We start from the raw sequence: 22,782 nt of genomic DNA, 5'->3' as shown, positions 1-22,782 counted from the left end.
CTAGCATGCTAACACACTAAACTAAGTTGATACACATGCTGCAACCATAGTAAACCTCAACTTCAGCATGCTAGCATTGTCATATTGAGCATGTTAGCATATGGCAGTGATGGAGTACTCGAGTCCTGGACTCGGACTCGACTCAGATAGTTAAGTCTTACTTCCCCACAACACTCACTGATTTTATGTTGTGGTACATGTGACTTATGAAAGGGAATTAAAAGGCGGACTCCAGTCATCATTATTATAGTCTTTTATTCTAACAAGGCACAGCTGATGTGTTGGCAGGGCAAGAAGCTATCGGAATACATTCAGGGTGTGAATGAACACAAGTACACAAACAAGTACACCCTGTCGCTCTCAGTGAGGGGTCAGTGACTGCTACATGCTTGGTAGGCCCAAAAAAAGATGAAAATGCGATTAACATTTAGAGCTCTGTCCCTAACCACCATGGGGACGGCTCACTAATACTGATTAAGTGGAGGCTTCACGCATATACACACACACACACACACACACACATACAGATTCTCTATTTAATAGTTACATTTGCCCAACCATAAACGTGTAATAAAACTTGATGAAATACTGTTTAGGGAATGAAAATATGTATTCATTGATCTGATTGCATTTAATATTGAGTTACCAATCATTTGTTGTTGAACTGCTGTGTAATTATTCCAGACAAAAACAGCTACACCCATACTAATACCTACTGGCATTAATGCCTGATATATCACATAAAAGGTTTGTTTTTGTTCTCAAACCACCTGGGTCTTCTAGAAAATCTGTGTCAAGATGATGCTTCAGAACATTCAGAGTGGGACTACTTAGCTCACACATGGAGAAAAGTCTAAAAGAAGGAAGTTGAATGGCTGTCTAAAATCATTGGTTTTGATACACTTTGAATAAAACATCAAAACAGTTCAACTGTTACAGAGTGCAGAAACAAAGCACTACAATTAGTTAAAAAAGAGAAAACATTCTCTCTTTTTTGCTAAAAAAATAACAGACCTCAAAAAGTACCTCAGCATCTCTAAAGAAATGGTCTGTCTCGTTTGTTATAACCTGGATTTTAAGTGTTAAGATGAGGCTTACAATACTTTAAAACAAATCCTTTGGCATTGTTCACTGAACTTAAAGTTGAATATAGTTAAAACAAAGAACTCAAAACAGCCATAACAAAACATCTCATCTCGCCTTACCTTATTGTCATACTGCAACTGTCATGTGAAAGTCTCTTATCTATTAAGTATCAACCTTCCTGCAATTAAGGTAATATATATTGACAGCCATACATTTAAAAAAATTATACAATCACTTTTGAAACTGTATAATTTGCCTATAAATTATAACACTTTTAATTCAGAAGACCTTTTTAGTTCTTCAAGTATGAACATCACCGGACAGCAGTGATGTTGTATCACCTTTGAATTCATAGATCTTCAGTTAAGAACAGTGTTATTACTAAAAGTAAACATGAGGAGAGCTCATCAGCTCACACAAGACTTTACACTTTAGTGTCTAACTCAGTGTAAAAAGCTCACAGCTGAGTGTTGTCCATTAAATAATTACTGTATATACAATTGACAATAAGAAACTCACTGAAAAAAAAATGAACAAGAGTAAACCCTCTAGGAGATAAGTATCTTAATGTCATAATTTGCCTTTAGAAAATAGAAAAAAATGTCATGCAAAAAATATATACCTGGGATTTGGATAAACTCTTGTAACACAACATACCAAAAATATATATTATAAACTGTCTCGGATTAGCCTACGTGATTCCAAAGTTACAGATAAAGAGAACTGGATAGCAAAGCTGAACTCACTCCAATAAATGAAACCTGCTTGGTACCAAATCTAATGGTTACTGGTAAGCACCACATTGCCATCAGTTTCCTTATTCAAGAAGTGCACGTTTACTCATGATGAGTATGCACATTGCTACTTTTACTCAAGGCATGGACAGATTACGAGACAATGGGTTCCTGGGCACAGACGTGTCTTTTTGAAGTGGTTACACATCTCTTTGTAGTTTTGTGTCATTTTAATGTCTCTTTGTGCTTGTTTAGTGTCTCTTTGGGGTCATTTTGTGTCTCTTCGTAGTTGTTTTGTGTCTCTTCGTGGTCATTTTGTGTCTTTTTGTTGTTGTTTTGCCCCTTTTTGTAGTTATTTTGTGCGTGTCTTTGTAGCCAGTAGGCCCATTCAGTAATCCATACATGACTGGAGGTGTGTGCTATCGTTGCCAAGTTAAAAGTGTTACTTTTTCAGTGACCAGGTTTGTTTATTGGTACCAGGGGGTTTTGCGCACCCAGCGAAGGGTGCATCCTGCATCAGTGCGGATCTTGATGGAAGCTGCTTCTGCTTCTCTGACGGTCTCCTTCACTGACTGCATCAGATTCTGGGCGTTATGGACCAACATATCTGTGGCCTGGTCAGGGAAACATTTGGATAAAAAAATAAATAACACCAGCGATGGGACAAAATTAAGACAAGTTATCAGAGAGAAGACATTAACGCAAGTACTGTACTCAGGTACTTGTACTGTACTAGTACTTCCATTTTGTACTTTTACAAAAGAATTAGCTTTTAGGCATGCACTGATCTGCCGGGCCAGTCTCTGATTGACATGGGCTCGTTATAAAATTCAGTGTTACATCAGTTACATTCATCTATCACTATTTAAATTTTGGGGAGAAAGAGAGCACTGTTATTGAAGTGGTACTCGGTATCATTTGCAATTTCGGGAGTTTACCTGCTCTGACTCCTCTTCACTAATGTTTGTTCGTCCCAGCATGGTGGCTTTGACAGTGGAGAGGATCTTCAGCTGAGTACTGATGGTAGGGATTCGTTCACACACCTTTGGTAGGAGAAAAACATGTAATTTATTTTCTGTACAAGACAGAAGGACAAGGGCTTTTCAGCATGTGTCTGTATGAGTATGTCCTTACCTGCAGCAGGTTAGTTCTGATTCGTCTGTCAGTGCACTGCTTGGCCACTTCTTTAGCCAGTCTCGTCACCTCATCTGAGGCCTTGGCGATGTCCTTAGCACACTGAATAAGTGCTCGCTTGTTCCCGCTTCCACCACGCACCAGCCGAGACATTTCTGCCATTAGCAGAGCCATCCGCTTGGCTGCTGCTATGATGTCGTTACCCTGTGAAGAGCGGAGAGGGGGTAGAGGAGGAAGCAGTAAGAGCTGTGAGCAAGATACTGGAGAGGAGCATGGCTTTGGATAAGAGATGATGAGAATGCAATAGAAACATCTTGTATGAGTCATGTTTCCACACATTTTTCTGATAATAATCATAGGATCGTAGGATACTGAAAATTGTGTTATCAAAAAATAAATGAATGCTGGTGCTTTGTATGAATGAGTTTAATGACAAAAGCAAAACAGGCACTACATTTACAAGCGGAAAAGCTGCATGCCGTGTCAGTGCAAGTTAGCACATATTCTTCAACCCCAGATTAACATAATTCTCAAATTTATAAGCGTAGTTTTGGAGAGAAACAGTGTTGAGGTCCTCACCGTCTCCCTTAACATCACAGTCAACGTGAGGTTAGTACCCATGAGGTAATGTTCACATTGTTGGAGCGATCACGCACCCTGAGGCTAAGAAGCACAAGCTAGTGATCATATCTGGCAAGCAGGCATGTCGAATGGAACATTTAAAATATATTATTATCAAATTGCTTATTGGTTTCCTATACCATAATTCCTCCGTTCAATTAGGCCTAAGCGATGCACACCAAGCTTCCATCCTTAACCGTTTTGCCAGCAGCGTGTTAGCATTTGAACAAAGTGCTGTGTGTCCACAGTGTGTGCAGACTTTAGTTACAGTATTTCCTGAGGCCTTTTGGAGGAGCAACACTTAGGTTTTAGTTTGTGATCTCCCTGCAGGGGAAACAGCCTCTAACATGTTCTGTTTGAGCTTCAACTTTACTCTGCAAACAAAAGTGTATTGGGAGTTGCACCTGGAATTGCCTCCAGCCTGAAAATAAACAAGAACGTTGCTATTAAAATGTGAAAAGGTGAAGTGAAAAACATGCAGACTTACTTGCATCTATTCTGAGTAAAACCAAAGGATGCAGCCAATGGCCAAGTGTGACTTTGCTAAAGATGCAAAGGCGTTATACTGTCAACTATTCCATCAATCAATAGATAATCTCTCTCAAGGGTTAAAGATGACACAAGGGTTAACATACAGCCATGTATATGGGCTCTTCCAGTCTCTCCACTGCTGGCTGTTCCAATTTAATGGGAGAGGAGTTTGAGGGGTTAGGATCGTGACCGACCTCTGACGAGCTGTTACCACCACCATCTTCAGCCAGAGTGGAAATTACTTCTGCAGCCTCTTCTTACGTTGTCACCCCGGCGGGAGGTGTGCTAACAGGGCTTGCAGCAGGTGAATCGGTCGTGCTATTAACATCATCGCTACACAATTTCTTAGTAAAACCAAAATCAATTAAACTGCCTTGTTTTCTTTTTGCCATGGCTATATGATGCTAACTGTAGAATGGATTTCAAGGACTTTGTGCACGATTAATGGCCTCCAACATTTATATTTGAGTTAAAGGTGCTCTAAGCGATGTCCCGCGTTTTTTATGCTACAACATTTTTGTCACATACAGCAAACATCTCCTCACTGTCCGCTAGCTGCCTGTCCCCTGAACACACTGTAAAAAAACGCAGTCTCTGTAGACAGCCCAGGCTCCACAAACGGCAACAAAAACAAACTGCGCCAACCTGCACCACGAACCATAACAAACAGTGTTCCAGCCAATAACTGACAAAAAGGATTGGGGGTTGGGGGGGTTAGTGCGCGGAAGGGAGAGGGAGGGGACAGGATGAGAAAACGTGATTTGTGAAATCACGTTTTCAGGGGAGCCCATGTCTTATTAAGGGGACCCGAGCTCTCCCTAGCTCCCCCGTAGTTCGAACCCTGGACCCGCTAGTGTCAGGATAACAACCTACTCATGAATGTTAGCTAGACTAAAGAGATCATATGACTTTGGAAAGAATCAGGAAAGGAACTAAGCCTCCCCTAATATCAACAGGTCCTCGTGGAGAAGTAGGAAAGCTTTAGGTACCTTGGTGTTCACATCACCGAGGGCAGTACATACTGATTCATTGATGAGAAAGGCAAGGCAGAGAAGGTTTCACCTCAGACGCCTGAGGAAATTCCAGGTATCTACTCAAATACTGAGGAATTTCTACTCCTGCAACATTGAGAGCATCCTGACAGGGAACATCACTGTCTGGTACGGAAATAGAACCAAACAGGACCGCAAGGCCCTGAAAAGAGTGGTTCGTTCAGCTGAACATACAATAGGCGGCGCTCTACCCTGCCTAAAGGAAAGATTACATACACATAAGGGATCACATTTCACTGGAATTGTACCTTATATGATTTCATGTGACAAATAAAAGGTGATAAAATTGATTTACTGATTGACTGATTAATAGTACAATCTTAGCGTGGCGTCGGCAGAACCGTGTGTCAACCATGCCTGAGTGTGTTGCAACAACAGCCGCAGCTGGTTGGAAGTTTCCATGGTAGTGGCAGATGCAGAGCTCATCGTTTGCACAGCCATAGTGACTGTCAGCTAGTACCATGGCTAGTACTCCAAAGGGTGTTCATTTGTCCTGCAGGGCTTTCCTTGTGTGGTGCATATATCTGTTTGCATGTGTGGATGTCTGTGCCTGTGGGGTCAAACAGCTGCATGAGCCACTCAGCAGCTCAAAACACTGGGAGCCATTTACAAATACCAAACTGACCCACATCTGGTTGTGTGTGCACTCAATGTGCATGTGCGTGCGCAGACCTTGCTGGACCACTTGCGCGCCTCCTGGTGGAGAGACTGGGCAGCTGCCAGAATGGGTTGATTGACAGGCTGGTTGGAGGGCATCATCAGCAGTTCTGGCTCATAGTCATCCTCACCATCAGTAAACTCATCTTCATCATCTACCTCTCTCTCCTCTACTGCCTCCTCATCCTCAGGCTGGGCAGGGGTATTGTTGGTGGTGGTTGGTGGATCAATTGGGATGGGAAGGAAAAGGGAGGGAGGCAAAGAAGGAGGGAGGAGGAGGAGATGGGAAAATGTGGAGAAGAAGAGGAAGGAGGAAGCCAGGGATGGCAGGAGGGAAGGAAGCATGGGAAAAGGAAGCATTTAGTACAGTATGAGAGGCACTGGATGGAAGAACAGAGGACAGGAGATGTACAGGAGGGAAGAGGAGCGAATACAAGCACTGTGAAGAAGCAGGGAGAGGGGAGGTGAAACTGCACGCACAAGCAAAGATAGGAAAAAAAAGGAAAGCGGAGCTGGTTTGGGCAGGTAGCAGGTGGATGACATGCCTTACTCTAAGGCAGTGGCTGAGTTGACAGTTTGTAAAGCATTTGCAAAATCATACAACTGTAGCCAAATCCAGTGGTTGGCATCCTTCTAGTGTATTTAGGAGTCTAGCAGTGTGCTGGGAAACTGAGTGTGGCGCAATGCCATAAAAGATAAGAAATATTTTGTGCCTGGTTTCCAAAGACACCTCTGATGCATTTCATTAAACAGATGCTGATGTCAAGAAAGCTATAGAGGGGAAAACGGTTACGAGCTTCACAAAGATAATAAAAGGGTTATTTACACAGTTTCTCTACACAAAAACAATTGGACACAAATATAGAACATAGACCCCAATATGGATAAGAGTGCAACGAATACAAAGTCTACTGCAAATATATAGTGGGCTTGGTCTCTCGAGGAAGGATTGACCCTCCACAAATGACTATTTTTGTTATATTTACTTTGTGCATGTAAGTGTGTGTGTGTAAGCCATTAACAACCTTAAATGCCAACACCTTGAACAGATGACAGTTTCCAGTTTTCCCTCTGAAATTGGATTTGAGCCACTGATCTCCAAATTCCATCATCAACGTGATTTCAGGAAAAACATGATTTCAGGATATTCACAGAATGAGAAGGCACTTTATCATCGGACAAGTGCATTATAGCCAACAGATTGAAAAAGTAAAATCCCTGAAGTCATGTATATTAACATGACATAAGGATATCATTCGATAGCATAGAAATGTATGTATGCTACTGATTTTGAAATTAAACGCATTTGATGGGGTGGATATGCAAACTGTAAATTTCTGTGTTTGTGTGAACTGACCTTGCTTGACCATTTGCGTGCCTCATCGTGCAGCTGCCTGGCTGCCACCATCATGGGTTCGCTGAGCACCTCTCCGACCTTCTGCTCTGGGAACTCCTCATCCTTCTCCTCTGGAGGAGGGGGCCGAGGCGGGGGCACCTCGCCCTCTGGCAGGGGGGGCTTGGGTGGTGCCTGCTCATCACTAACCTGGAAAAGACACATATAGACACACATATCTTAGCGATACATATGTAGCTCAGGAACAAAGGTGGATGTGACTTTTGCACCATCCAGTGGTTGTATCAATAAAGACATTAAACATCAACACTCTTGACACACTGGGGCTTTAAAGAATAAAAGCAGAGTTTGCTGCTCTCTCTGGTTGAAAGTTTTAGGCCTGTTTCACCTCTGACCAACATGCAAATGTGCTCTGTTGCACTTGTAAAAACACGCAACAGTGATGTCATGAGGAGGTCATGGAGTACAGCCATGCATCACTGCAGCAGGGTGAGGAGTTAAAGCACTGGAAGTCAGCAAGAAACGATTTCTAGTAGTTGTTAACCATTTTGGTTTTGTTATAATCTACTAGGCTATACTGTTTGTCCCAATATTGTTTTTTTTGCAATACTTCTGATTGCTTAAATGTAAATATTTTTAGACTTTTAGATATTTTTAGCAGAAAATATGGCATTTATGTGAGACCCAATTAATCACAGTAAAAAGCTGATTGAGATGTATTCAGGGCCTTTAAAGAGTGTTTGTTACTAGGTAAAACAGGCCTGGGGATGAGGTATTTGTTTACACTTTATTCAGTCTTAACCTTTCATTTAATCTTCCACAGGAATTTAAGTGAGTATGCACTTTGCAACACGCACCTTCACATTTACAATTACACCTGAGGGCCCACTCTAACCAGTTTTCTGCTGTTGGACACTGAGCAGCTCCACTGGAGCGGTTGGCCGATCAAGGTCACTGCTACCAAAGCTGATAAACAATTACTTTCCCCATCTGTATTAATGCATTCATTTTTAGTAAGTGGTGGTAGGAAGGTTTACTGTGGATAATATGAATTATGTGTTTGAATGTGCGTACATGGAGTTGGTCCAGGTCAGGTGGTGGAGGAGGGAAGTCAGGCTCCTGAGGTTGGAAGGCTTCTCTAACTTTTCCAACTGCAGCCAGAATCCTCAGACACGAATCCAAATAGGCCTTTTGCAGAGCTGTGGAGGAGAAGGTGGAGCATAAAGAGAGACAATGAAGTGAATAAACCTGTCATACAGTATCTTGAACATGTGTTTGCATAGTGTATTCCTGTACCTTTATCTTGTATGTTCCCAGCCACAGCTTTAGCATCCATCACCATGGGTGAGATGGTGTGGGAGAGGATGTCTGACGCGTGTTTCACTGTGTCTCTGAACCGTGGATCTTCAGAGTTCTCCACCTCCCTCTTAGCCACCAACAGAACCCGATTAGCTCGTCTTGCTATGCTTGTTGCCCCGGCAACAAGCATTTGGGGCTGAACATTCGCCATGGCAACTCGGCACTTGTCAATGTCTTTTTTTATAGCCTCCTCAGAAGCATCTAACAGAGATTTGGTGTCGATGGCCTCGTCCACCAGACCTGAGGCCACACAAGCACACACACACACACACACACACACACACACACACACACACACACACACACACACACACACACACACACACACACACACACACACACACACAATGTTAATGTCATTTGGAATGTATGTGTTGAAATCAACAAGAACTTGATCTGCAACTAGAAAGAAACTTCTCACCAGTAAGTCTCTCAACATTGTCAATCCACTGGTTCTTCATGGTGTCAAAGTGCTCGTATGCTGCTTTGTTTCCTGGATTCTTCAACAAGATCCTTGCAGCAGAGGTCACCTGGACATCAACAAACATGCCAGACTGTTTAGACAGACTCTGACAGCTACATGTTTTAACCAGATGTTTTAACCAAATCAGGGACACCTAAACAAACATTAGCACCTGTGGTGTGAGCTCCCTGGCATGTTTCACAGCAGCATGTATCCCCTCTACTGTACTCTTATTGCCTGTTCCCACAGCAGCAGCTTTCTCTGCAGTAGCCCCCAGCCGACCTGCGTGGGCCTCAAAGTTCCCTGCACGCTCTTCAAAAACCTACAACAAATATTAATGGTGGTTATAAAGACTACAGACATAATCATCCGCTTTCATTCGGTTTCCATTTTTTACACACATAACAACTGGATGGAGCAGCACAGATTGTTGTACGTTACTGACCTCCTCTCTGTTGGGGGCATCGGGGGGAGCAGTTGCAGCCACAGCCAGCAGTTTGATAGGGGTGGTGGTGTCACTGAAAACATCAGATACTTCCTGGGTCATCACCTCCTGCATGTGCTGCCTCAGGTCCTAGTAGAAGCAGAGAGTGTTATATGAGTCCACTAGGTGGAGCTCTGCACCAATACTTTGAATTATAATGATCACCCATGCATCATACATACAGGACTCCATGTTTTTTTTTATGGATGCACCATTTGATCAAATGGAAATATTTTAGATGTCTTGTGCATCATTATATTTACATTTCCCCAAAATTTAGCCTGACATATTTGGTATATTTGGACTCTGCACTATCACTTAAAATAACCTCTGTGCGTTTGAACAATGTGTGCCTGCACAGAGTAGGTTTGTAATGACAGTGGAGTGATTAATTCATAAATGAATGTGTGTGTTTGTGAGACTGTTGAGCTACCTTGAGGCTGTCCTGCAGTTGTGCGGCTGTAGCTCGTGCATGAGGAGCCTCAGCATCGCCCCTGCCGGCCATATCCGCCAAAGATGTCATAAGGGTCTCTGTTCGGTCACAGCGCCCAACCATATCCTGCCGATACGGGCCCAACAGGCCTCCTGCCAGTCTCCTCCCTTCTCCAACCATTCCTCTTATTGCTGCCTGACCTGGGGAGACACATAGGGCACAAGTCATTTTCACATCACATATGGATACACAATATTTCCTATAAAAATAAAAACCCAGATACAACAACAACAATTAACAACGGAACAATTACAAGACCTTATTTAGACATGAAGCTTCTCTAAATTGCAGCACAGTGTTTTTGTATTTGTTGCTTACGTGATCTAATAAGTACTAGGAATGCAAGGGGTGAGAAATGGCTGTGGCTTATATATCTTATCTTGTAAATTAGAAAAGAGGTCATAACCTTTTTTAAGAAGTCATTATGGGATTAATATCTGTGGTGTTTGGTCATATCCTCTAAGAAAACGTATAGTGGGCAGGTACCTGTGTTCCACTGTAGTATCTCACACTCTGCCCCCATAGGGAAGCATGGGAGGAAATAGAAAACAATCAAATGACCAAACATGGATACAGCTACAGGCATCAAACAAAGCATTAAAAAACAATGCTTCCTAAATGACCAGGTTAAATTATTCATTCATTCAGTGATTCACTGTGGGCATTGGCATCAGTCACACTATACGTATATGTACCATATTCAGAAATGTTGAAAATGACACACTTTGCGTCCCCCTCATGGACCACAAACACCTCACATCTTTCAGGAGCCCATAACTACTTTCTTGACACATCCACACAGACTGACAAAAGGTATGAAAGGTCAGAGCGTTTATTTTAGAACTACTACATCATATATAGATCCCGAGAGCTTGTCATCCAACCCCGCTCACCTACTCCTCTGTCGTCTACTCCGGGGTTGCTCGCCCAGCGGAGGGCCTGCTCCATCTTGCCCTCCAAGGTGACGGCAGGTTTGGCAGGTCTCATGTTGGCCACGGCACGGTTGGTTTTGGACTGCAGAGTCAGCAGTGCCGCCCCAATCTGCTTAGCCAATGCACGGGCCTCCGGGCTGTCACCTTTACCCCTGAGACAATAACAGATAGAGAGATGATTTGAGGGGGAAACAAAAAGGTGTAAAAGCTATGAAGTGTAGAAATTCACCATTAAATATGGGCTTCAAATGTCTTACCATAACCCTGTTAGACACCACCTTAAAGGAAAATACTGTCAAAGTCTGATGCCACTTTTTCATCTGTTTTTGTCAACATTACTTTTTGTCTTGTGTAGCCTGAAATAAAGACATAACAGTTCAAGGAAATATATTGTGAGTTTAATTACTATTTGACACATCTAAGGCCAGAAGAATAAAATATGACAAACAAACTGGCAATCAGACTGCATCTGAAATGTATTTCAAATATGAAATTCAGTGGCAGGAACCTTGAAATGAGTGGTATTTTCTTTTAGGTTCTTGAGTTAAGTTTTGATCATTAAACTGTTACTGACCCTCCACATAAATACCATAGCCCCATCTCTTTCACAACATATTTAAAGAGAAACCTTATTGTAGGAACAGTGGCATGAGGTTGCAGTTTTAGCCTAGAAAGAGAGCGTCTAAGAATTACTTAAAGTCATGAAACATGATCGGTTGTGCATGTGTCCAAAGAAGGAAAGCATACTGTTTACGTAGCTCCACAAGTCTGGCGGTGAGGCCTGCGATCTCACTGATGGAGCGCAGGATGTCATCCCTCTCTTTGGGGTCTTCACATAGATCGGCGATGCGCTTGGCCTCTGCTAGCAGTGCTCTGATGTTCTCCTCTCCCTCAGGACCGCCGTTAGGATCAGCCAGCCAGGCCTAAAAATGCACATATATGGCTTAATTCTCATCTAATGAATAAGAAACATAAACCTGTGTCTTCAAGGATGGGAAAAGTTAATTAAATATTGTTTATTTTAAGCATTTAACGACTGCTCTTATTCACATTAGCTTATGACTTAAATTGTTGTTGAAGAAAAGAAACAGAAATTGTATAAATAGAGGAGTAGGTATCATTCACTGGGGAGAGGATTGTCATGGATAACTGTGTTGTTGTTTTATCTGACCTGTGCAGCGTCCAGCCTCCTGGCAATGGCCTGTTTGGCATTGATTAGAGCCTCCAATCTGCGAGCAGCACTGTCCACTTTGCCAAATAACAAGTCTAAGCCCTGCGAGCACTGTCCTGCACGCTGCACACACCCTGGGGTCGGGCCCTGGCCTCTGTCATGAAAGAAAAACACACACAGCTAACACAAGACTACAAAATACATACAAACATTAACTCACATATCTCTACCACCACACTACCTGGCTCGTAGATCTGCAATCTGGTCAGTCATTTGTCCCAGAGCCTTAGTGGTTGCCAATATGTCTTTCCTCTCCTTCCCAGCACACAGCTCTCCCACCTTACCAGCTTCATCCAGTATCACACGCAGGGCGACCTCACCAGGGTCTCCTGGGGACGACGACACACCACAGGATCACATTGTGGAAAAACATCTAAAAAGCTGATTGAGTGTTTTAGCAGAAATCATGAAAAATCCAGTTACCTGGTTGTCCATGGGGGTCTTTAAGCCAGCTTTTAGCTTGTGCCATCTTTGACTCGATCAAAGCCAGAGATCTCTTCAAAGCCTCCATATCCTGAGGGTAAGAGAAAAGGCAGCATTGTGATATAGCTCTGTCAAAACAGCAGTGGGTATACAATAAAGTGATGGGATTGACTCAACATAAATTACAGTGCTGAGGTTCAGCTTCAATGTTTATACTTTATCAGGCTTTGGCAACAGTAATACTTGTTAATAGGAACAATTCATTGTTAGTTTTGATCATTTTGTGGGATTTGTCTACAATAAGAAAAATACAAAATATCCAATCAGCTTTTTACTTTAAAGTAAAGGATCCCAAAAATGGTTTTATTATTGATGAATTACAGACATTTATCATCACATTTATGTCAATAATAAACAGTTACTGCATTAGAAGCGTCATAGCAAATAGCATGTACTTAACTGTAGTCTCTTAACCTGGCGACCCCAAAAGTTACTTTTATTAATGTTATTTATTATCTGTAATATACAAACTTAGTAATACATGATTTTTTAACCTTCATTTGTAACAACAAAAGTCATTATGTTGCATTTTCAGAAATTATGTATAGAGATCAACTGATAAAAATTAATAAAAATAATAATTACTTATGAAAAAGATAGAAATTAAACATTAAAGGGGAACTCTTTGCTTCATAACAGGTGGAGAGGCTAAAAAGCATTTTTCCAGCTCAGAGGAGAATGAACCGTTAAGTGGAAGCGTTCAATACAACCCATCTATTATAGATGTGTCTGGACACCAACCAGCTTATTTCTATAATTCATGACCTGAGTGGAGGACAGTCATAGTGTGCCTGTGGTTCCCCCACTAACTGACAGTAAGTGCTTATCACAACTCATATACAGCTCAGTATGCGGTATGTCAGCAGCAAACACACACAAAAAAACAAAAACAGACAGATCATTGTCGGAGGTAGCTGTGTGCAGAGAAACATGCACGGTTACAGGTTAGACTGATGAAACAGATCATGACTTTACCAGTAAATTATCTTGTGGCACAGTCTCTAACTGATGTGCCCAAATAAACATTTCCAAGAGAGTATATTCTGCCCCAAAACAGTATCTTATTGTGCTACTGACAACTCCATCACACAGTAAACATTAGCAGCACGAGAAGGAAAATACCATGATTGAACATGGATTGAATGTCTGAAGCTGTTATTGTTACAATCTTACAACTGGCATCTGTTTCAAGCCATTTGACTCAAATGGACATCTAGAGACAAACAGATGCACATATAACAATATAGTGACAATATAGATCACGTCAGCTAACAGTCAGTGGACTAAAAACACATGACACACTAACTGTTAAATACCAGCATGACAGATACATATGTAAGCATGAGGACATATTTCCTTCACTCTCTCACACAGGCACACTTGCATGCTGGAAACTGCAGAGGGGGAGAGAAACAGGCTTACCTTCTACAGTGAGGAAAAGAATGGAGGAGGAAGGTAAAGAAAGAAAAGAAAAAGAAAAACCAGGAGTTATACTACCGAGCAAAAAGAAAAAGTGGAGACAGAAAGAAGAGTGAATTTTTTCGTAGATGCTCTCTGCAGCACAGAGCGATGTGTGAATAGAGTGTGTGGCTATGTGTGTGCAAACAGGCTCTCCAAAGCAAAAGTGATTATCTGATTTAGGTATGTGGGGATCTTTTAAAGTAGTTGTGGGGGTTTAGGTTATAAAATGAAGAAAATCTGAGTTCAAATATGCAGCGCAGGGCATACCTTATTGGCCCAGGCGTCTTCATCCCACGTGGTGAGCTGCAAGACTCTTATGATCTCGTTGATTTCAGCGCTCATCTTTTCAAAGGTAAACCTTCTGTTCCTCTCTGCCTCCTCAACGCCGGCACCTCGACTGCTCTTGGTTGCGACAAAAATCTTTATAGCTGAGGACAGAAACATGAGTATTGAAAATCCCCCACTAGTAGTGTAGTTTAAAAAAGACGCTGTGGCACACCCCAAAACACTGCACGAGTTTTCACAAGAAAATATTCAACAAACAAAAACTACCATCAGAATAATGTAACTTGCTCCAATCCTTTAAATTCTAGTGGCTTTAAAACTGTATTAGCTTAATTTTTTGCCACTTGGAGGCAGCGAAAAAACAATAAGCTGAAAGATGGTAAAATGCTCTATAGAGCTGAGGGGACTGCAGAGTCAGATGATAATTATCTGCAGGTTCATCACTACCATTGAACCCTTTCAAAAAAGTAGAAAATATTGATTATAGCAACTTTATGTTTGCAAAGTGGTTTGTGATCTTGCAAGCACAACAGTTTTGACATTACATCCACATCGAGTCCATCTCTTCTTTGCTGGTGCAGTATACAGTATGAGAGACGCTAGCAGAGCAGCTAGTGGGCGAAGTGTGTGTAGTCTGACATCCCCAGCAACTAATGACTGTAATTATCAGTGTTGCTATAACAACTGTTGGATGCTCAGTGACCTGCGATGACATTTGCACACACACACGCGCACACACACACGCACGCACGCACGCACGCACGCACGCACATGAGCGCCAAACGCACGCACGCACACACACACACACACACACACAAACACACAAAGTCACACAAACCTGATATAAGAACAGGCAGCAGCTCTTTGACAGTGTTCATGGAGTTGACTAGCATCTGTCTGTGTTCTTGGTGCGTCAGCTCCTGCTGCCTCTCCTCAATCATCTTTGACATTTTGGTCATCCCTGAGGGGGAGAAACAAAAAATGGGGAGTTTTTGGGGGAGAATTTATTGTTCTGTGAAAGTTAGAGGTCACCATAATCAAACCAACCAGCAGGTAGAATGCAGCAAATATTCCTGACCTTCGGTTTGTTAGCGTTAGCATTACAGTGTTCACTACGCTCGAACGATCAGAGGCCGAGGGCATCCTCCAACATATTCACTAACTGAGTAGCTCCAACACATCCAAACAGATCATTACTTCATGAACAAGTGATCTCGTACAATCACAGCATCAGTCAAGTGTGAGAAACTCTTGGCATCAGATTTCCTCCAGCTCATTATACCACAGTGCTCTGACAACACAATTGACCTTCTACCTCTGATGATAAATAGCCTGTTTATGGTGCTGCTCTCCTGCCAGTGAAACTATCAGATCTTTAATCACAGCATCTTAGTGTCAGAGTTAACAGTCAGTAGTTTAGTTTTCATCATGTCAAATGTGTCTAGATTACTCTAACACAAAGGTTCATTTTACTGTTAATGTTTTATTGGTTGCCTTTGTAAAACAGAGCCACAAATGCAAAATATAGTGTCATGCATTTGTGATAAGTATCATTTGGTCTATGAATTGCCTGAAAATTGTAGACAATTTCCTTTCCTTCAAATTGTTTGTTTTGTCCGAAAAGAAAAGAAAGAAAGCTCCTGCTGACCTGGTCCCAGGTTCTTGGTGTAAGTGATGAGGTCCTCCATGGTCTCCACCACCTCAGCTACTGTCAGATACTCTAGGATACCTTTACACACACGAATTATCTTACGCACCTATTAGATAACACAGACATAATCACAAGCAGATCAAAAAACAACAGCTAATGATGATTATACACAAACTTCTTTATTACAGTAAGAGAACAAAATTCAACATGTGCATGAGCTGTTTTTAGACAGCGTTAAAGTTATCCTGTTCTTTGTGTGTGTGTGTGTGTGTGTTGGTGTGTGTAAAGTCTTGTGATGTTCGTCTTGTGACTGTGAAAAGTTGCTCTTTCAAAAATGAGGCTAGTGATGAGACATGGTGAGCATTATCCCGTGCCCAATGTGATTCCACTTATCAGACACACACACGCACCCACGCACACACACACACACACACACACACACACACACACACACACACACACACACACACACACACACACACACACACACACACACACACACACACACACACACGCAGACTCGTACATATCCTCACACACAAACACACATCCAGAGTTATGACAGAGGGAAGTCATTTGATCTCAGTGATTAGATCTGGCTGCATTTGAGGCTCAATTACAGACTTGCTCAAAGCTGAGTTCCTCCTTTCTCTGTGCAGCTATATAAAGCTTTATTTCCCTGAAAGATACCACACCTCTGAAGTTAGAGTGATTCTCAGGTCACATACATGGATATGAGGAGGCAAACACGCACACACACACACACACACACACACACACACACACACACACACACACACACACACACACACACACACACACACACACACACACACACACACACACACACCTCTGCCTCGTCAAAGGTGAGGAGCAGGTCAGACGTTCCAGACAGTATCCCTCTGGATCCATCGATCAAGTAATCTCGCGCAGGAACTGAGTATGGATCTGCCTTTAGCATCTGAGCCGCCTGGACGAGCTTAGAGCTCGAGTTCTCCACCCTGAAAATACACAGCTGGCTTAAGACGAGCAGCATATACATTTACCAATCATAGGAATGTATTGCCTTGTAAATCAAAAAGATCAGATCTCATGTCCAGAAAAGAAAACCATATGCCACTTGCTTAAAGAAGCTGCTCTCCTGGTAACAAGAGATGGTTACGAGGTGAGCACATAGGGAAGTGCACCAAATTTGAAGAGATTTTTCTGTTTAGTTCTGCATTTGAAAGTTTGTCTCATCGAAAAAAGCAATGACAAAGCGTTGCCCTGTAATAAATCTTGGATTTAGTTTTTTTGCAATCATGTCAGCTTTAATTCAGTAATATCTACCAATTTCTCATTTACAATGCTATAATGGTCAAAGTTTAGGACTTTCATTTTCTAACTTGAATTGCCTATCAGAGATCAATGATTAGTTTAACCTGAAATATAGATTTTAAGAGCAGTTGAATAAAGCCAAGGCCCTCCTCTTTCTGACCCCCATTGGTCAGGGTATCAATGGCTGCTGGTTCATCTATATTTAGGCTGGTACACATTCCCACACGCCCCTTTCTAAGCCCCGTGAGTGAGATTTATGGTGTATGTGCAAGTGGGCCTGAGAGAGCAGTGTGTGGATCTACTAGACCCTTTTCTTCAAACAATGACAGAAAACAAAATCATGAAGAGAATTAATTCAAAATTCAATTATATCAAATGCACAGTAATAGGATAAACATACACACAAATGCAACACATACAGGCAAGCAAACACAGCCAGATGTCTATGCCCCAGGATTGCTGAGTAGCAGCTCTCAGCTGGCATCCAGAGTTCATGTCAGCTCTTTGGATGCAAGCTGGAAAACAACAAACAGCCTCTCAGCGATCTGGATGCAGAGAGCCGGACAGTCTCCCGGCTCGGCCTCAGAAGTGGCTCTTTGTTGCAGCTGGGAGCTCAGCCATGTTTCCTGACATTAAATCGTCTGGAATCCTCTTTTCAACAAGTTCTCTGTGAGATAAAGTGGGTCATTTCCATAAATTTGTCACTGTGTATTTCTGTGGGTGACTGTGTGTGAGAGAGGGACAGAGGGAGTTATACAAAGAAACAAGAGCTTTTTCTTGCACAATGCTTTAAAGACAGACTTACTTAATGAATGCAGGAGGCATGTCTCTCTTCATTACCTGGTCCTCGGTGGTTTGAACAGTCTCCTTCCCCACCTGCAAAACACCAAACACACACACAAACACACACACACACACACACACACACACACACACACACACACACACACACACACACACACACACACACACACACACACACACACACAAACACACACAGATCGACCATTTATTTTATTTAGCAAGACAGGAAATACTATTCAAGTAAGCACTATAAATAGCCGGAAGGGTGAACGGGTGTGTATCAATTCACACCTATTTCAACCATGCGTGCGTTCGAGAGCAGGCATCTCGGACTCTGGTTGAGTCGGACATCTGTTATTCTACATGAGGCGTGAGATGTTTATGCTGCTCTACTGGAGGTCTATAGTCATCAGTACAACATCAACAACGTAGAAAATGTTTGGAGTGTAATCATTTTCCACATTAAATCAGGCACAAATGATAGTCGGGACCTGGTAAATGTATATGCTCTCTTTTTTTTACAGTTGTTTTCGATTGCTAAAAGACAGTGGGCACAACTGGAGGTACATGTGCAAAACTCTGACTACAGTCTGCACAGCAGCAGTTCATGTGGACCAAACTCTAGTTTGTTTTTCATTGCTTGAACACAGTTTTCAAAACTCTACACACCTATCCCATGGCTTTAACCACAACGTGCACAACACTGTAGATTTACAGCACTTTGTTCAAATGCTAACACACTGCTGTCTAGCAGTCTGTCTGGTGCCTATCAAAAACTGCTGATTGGAATTTTAGCTGAAAGCCTAAGCAGGTGTCTTGTTTTAGACTAGTTAGTGAAGATATACGGTATTTGCAGTTTTTCCGATTGCTATGATAATTTTTTCAATACTTTTAACAACTTTCCTAAACTCTTAACACAGTTAGCACAACATCCGTCTGTGTAGACTATACATTTACTGTAATGAACAAATTGAACTTGACAGTCGTAACTGTGAGTATTGATTTTTTTCTCCGCCTAGGCCCATGTTCATATTGTGATGCAGCTGGCTAAAAAACGACATGTCTGTGAAACACATCCTACAACACACACAAACACATGCAACCACACACTGACACACTTGAGATGCAATTACTGTAAAGTAAGATGATAACATCAGTCTCTTGCTGCTGCAAGTCTGTTACGTAAAGTACACTTTCTGGCTCTAGAGACTCAGGAGGCAGCCATCATATAACATGTTCAAACAACACAGATTCACATTCAGTGGTGTATAAATGAATGTTCACAAATACTGCAAAAATATGATCACTATATCTGAAGGCTTACAGTAAATGTATCTTGTTGAATTTCCTTATTTAAAAATGCTGTGAGTTTCCCAACTCTAAACTGTGAGGAATGCAGCTCTACAAGTAGAGCGCACACTGATGAAATCCTTCGGATAGTCACGTTAGGTGAAAGATCAAAGACCTGTGTGAGTTTCCTGTAAGCAGCAAAGCTTGGCATTGATTATTCAATACATAATTAATGAGAATTTACGTGGTTTGCTGAACGCAGTGACAGTGTGATGTGTGTGTGGTTGTACAGCGCGAAAGGTGTGACCAATTCAGCGGTAAACAGACAGCTGTCACTCAAAGCTGACACAATACAATTGGTCTGATCTCAGATCCACAGGCATCAGCTCTGATGTGGGTTCAGCTTTCATACTCTCTTTTCTAATAATGTCATATTAATGGAACCTAACAGTCCAGTCCAATCAAAGAATAATGGCAAAAGACAACTCCTGCAAGTAATGAATAATAATAATTTTATTAGAGAATGTCTTGGACAATGTCCATGAAATTACAACTGCTGTTCAAAGTTAGTTGCATGCCGTTCTCCTCATACTAGCGCAGAACAAGATAAAGATTTGACACGCATTTAAAAATATTATAGCCTTGTAAAGTTGTTATAGCTAACATGTTAGCAAACAGTTGCCAATTATCACATACAGAAGATATGGAGCAACATTAGCATTCATTTGGAGTTGTGGTTGTGCCCATCTGACTAACGTCACTCCCATATTCACTCTCTTTATAGCTCTATTTTGGTCTCCACCAACTGCAGGGGGACATATCTGGATCTTCAGCTACTAAATGCTTGAATATGTTCACCAGCTAGTCGCTAAATTTGTCTTTCTGCAGTTTGGTGCTGAGCAGGTAGTGTACAGCTGCCCACTACTGCTGCAAACAAAGCCAATGAGAGTTGTGAGAGTGAACAAAAACAACAAAATTGTGGGTCATATGTAAAACCAACACAATGAGCTGAAAGATGCTAAAACACTGTGGAGCTGAGAGGAACTACAGAGTTGGTGGATGATTCTCTGACTTAAATTACTTATTTGATCATAAATTACATTATTGATTAGCAAGATGGAATTACCGTAATCAACATTCTGTCAATTTTTCAATAAATCATTTCAGCGCTTGATAACACAATAAAAATATTATATAATTCTGCAATATAAAATAAGCCAGGAGTAGATTTAAGGCAGACTGAGAAGCAGAGGGGACTAAGATTCATCCTGCGTCTGCCAATGAACAAGAAGAGATGGCTCATATTTACAGCAGGCTGAGGACAGTTGGTGTGTGTGTGTGTGTCGGGGGGGGGGGTTGTAGGTGGGAGGGTGGACTATGAGGCTTGGCAGAGTCTGGTCTGAAGACGCCAGAGACACATTCCCTCCCTAACAGGGTGCCGGTGTCTGACTCAAAGTGGCTATTCCTCCTCCTCTCTCCATCCCTCTTCTTCTTTCCTCATTCTGCACCACGCTGTTCAGCAGTTTCAGTCGACAATCTCGCACCTTGCATTCCTCCTCTCGCTCTTCCCTCCTCTCTCTTTCTCTCTCCAGAGAGTAGCTACTTCACTTAACGGTAAATCTATTTATTCCTTCCTCCCCCTCCCCCAGGCATACTCAGGATCTATGTTGACTCCTTCAGGAGAAGATACTTCTTAAACACCACTGAGGCAGCTCTCTGTCATCAGCACAACTTTAGCAAACTCACACAATCAACCCACGCACAACCTTTGACAGAGACTGACACCATCTTATGTGTGGGTAAGTGTCTCAGTGACCTAGATTTTAAGTATCTCCCACATCCAGCCCACCCTGGACGAAGTTAACAGTGTAATTGTATCAGTGTGCAGTGGGACTCTTGTGGTGATGCTGGCATGTAGCGGTATACTGTGTTATATCTAAGCTCAAACTGCGCAAGTGTAGGAATGAATCAGCTTTCTAAAATAAAGAGCATGTGCTCAGAAGTGTATGTGTATTTCAGCTTTGGTATCTTTTACATCCAATTCAGTTTATCTACCCAGCAACCAACCAGTGCTGATTTTACAAGCTGTTTTCAAGGACCTTTTGTGCTCTCTTTCAACACCTTCTTGTCACCCACTTCTTAACTCTCACTCCTCTATCAGTGGACTACACAACTACTCATCATTTCTTCTTCAACTGCGTATGTAGACATTTAGCTGTGTTGTTATGCAGAGTACAAAATACAAGAGTAAACGCTAGGAAAAGACAGTGTTAATCTTTTGATTCCTCCCTCTTAACAGCATTTTCCTCTGTCCGACACCTTCCAACTGTGTCCTCAGCCCTTATCTCTCTCTATGGCCTGGCATCTCCATCATCTGAGACCCAGCGACATGCCAGAGGCTGCTCTTAGCCTCCTTCTGCTCACTGTCTGCATGGATCAACTGAATCGAGTCAATGAATGGCTATCAAAAAAGGACAAGCTGAGAAAAAGAGAGAGATGGAGAGGAGTGCCTGGTAGCAATGAGATATTGAAGACTCGGTGCAGCTGGATGGTATCGCATAAAAGGAGGATTTTTCATTGTGTTTGAGTTCAAACGAAATAGCCCTTTTTATTCATCTCAGTTAATGAGATATTTATCAAAATTATCTTTTGTTTCCTTGCAAAGGGAAGCAGCAGCCTTATGTGTGAACTATTCAAAACTTTGACATTACAACTAGAACAATTAAAGATGCCTTATTCACTGTAAATTATTTTAAAGGAACAATTCAACAAACCTTCAGAATATCCAATAACATAGTTTCCATGTGGCAGTCATTGAAGTCAGTGAAGGTGGACACTGACTTTGCAAAGTATTAATGACCTTCCTATGGATTTGCAAAATCCAAATGTTTTTGTCTTACTTCAAAATCCTTCAGACATATTCTTACACATGCTGAGTAATATCACAAAATTCATTTAGCCAATACTGTATATTTTTGGATTTAGGCAACAGTTTACAGTAGTGCTTTCCAGATCATAAATCATGGTCCCCTGCATACCAGTATGATATCAAAATAACAATTTCAAACTTTATTTCAAAATGTCTTATTGTCCAATAGTGAAAACAAGTACAGAGGAGCCATGGCCAGAAGAGCAGCATAATGGTGATGTGCTTCAGCAATATGCAGCGAAATACAATAAAAACACTAAAACGGGAGAGCAAAATACAACTGCCAAGATGCCCAACAAAGAACTAGACAAAGCCTGTTTAAATCTTGACAAAGCAGAGCATAGACAGCGTCTTAGTCGGCCACACAACCTGCATCACAGTTTCTGTGGCATCCTGATCAAGTCTGTTCCACCAAGTGTGACCTTTCACAC

General features: G+C 41.9%; 1 protein-coding gene across 7 annotated transcripts in view; it reads right to left on the bottom strand.

The window, feature by feature from the left end:
* Positions 1-238: 238 nt before the first annotated feature.
* The window catches only part of LOC120548027 (vinculin-like), a 24,095-nt gene continuing 1,551 nt past the window's right edge, over positions 239-22,782 (bottom strand). Inside the window, exons 2-24 of one of the 7 annotated variants that reach the window (XM_039783945.1) lie at positions 18,134-18,204; positions 16,862-17,012; positions 16,009-16,117; positions 15,199-15,321; positions 14,343-14,503; positions 14,037-14,039; positions 12,555-12,645; positions 12,313-12,460; positions 12,072-12,225; positions 11,648-11,823; positions 10,862-11,052; positions 10,455-10,481; positions 9,909-10,108; positions 9,437-9,565; positions 9,164-9,313; positions 8,950-9,058; positions 8,466-8,768; positions 8,244-8,368; positions 7,173-7,358; positions 5,831-6,007; positions 2,955-3,158; positions 2,759-2,863; positions 239-2,434 (exon numbers count right to left, since the gene is read on the bottom strand). In XM_039783945.1, coding sequence (XP_039639879.1) covers positions 2,288-2,434; positions 2,759-2,863; positions 2,955-3,158; positions 5,831-6,007; positions 7,173-7,358; positions 8,244-8,368; positions 8,466-8,768; positions 8,950-9,058; positions 9,164-9,313; positions 9,437-9,565; positions 9,909-10,108; positions 10,455-10,481; positions 10,862-11,052; positions 11,648-11,823; positions 12,072-12,225; positions 12,313-12,460; positions 12,555-12,645; positions 14,037-14,039; positions 14,343-14,503; positions 15,199-15,321; positions 16,009-16,117; positions 16,862-17,012; positions 18,134-18,204 — 3,240 coding nt within the window. In that variant the 3' untranslated portion in view covers positions 239-2,287. The remainder of the gene's footprint in view (positions 2,435-2,758; positions 2,864-2,954; positions 3,159-5,830; positions 6,008-7,172; positions 7,359-8,243; positions 8,369-8,465; positions 8,769-8,949; positions 9,059-9,163; positions 9,314-9,436; positions 9,566-9,908; positions 10,109-10,454; positions 10,482-10,861; positions 11,053-11,647; positions 11,824-12,071; positions 12,226-12,312; positions 12,461-12,554; positions 12,646-14,036; positions 14,040-14,342; positions 14,504-15,198; positions 15,322-16,008; positions 16,118-16,861; positions 17,013-18,133; positions 18,205-22,782) is intronic. The other 6 variants (XM_039783950.1, XM_039783947.1, XM_039783948.1 and 3 more) reach the window with 6 other exon arrangements.

Source organism: Perca fluviatilis, chromosome 19, assembly GCF_010015445.1.
Source record: "Perca fluviatilis chromosome 19, GENO_Pfluv_1.0, whole genome shotgun sequence".
NCBI classification, from domain to species: Eukaryota; Metazoa; Chordata; class Actinopteri; order Perciformes; family Percidae; genus Perca; species Perca fluviatilis.
This window is presented reverse-complemented; position numbering and strand designations above follow the sequence as displayed.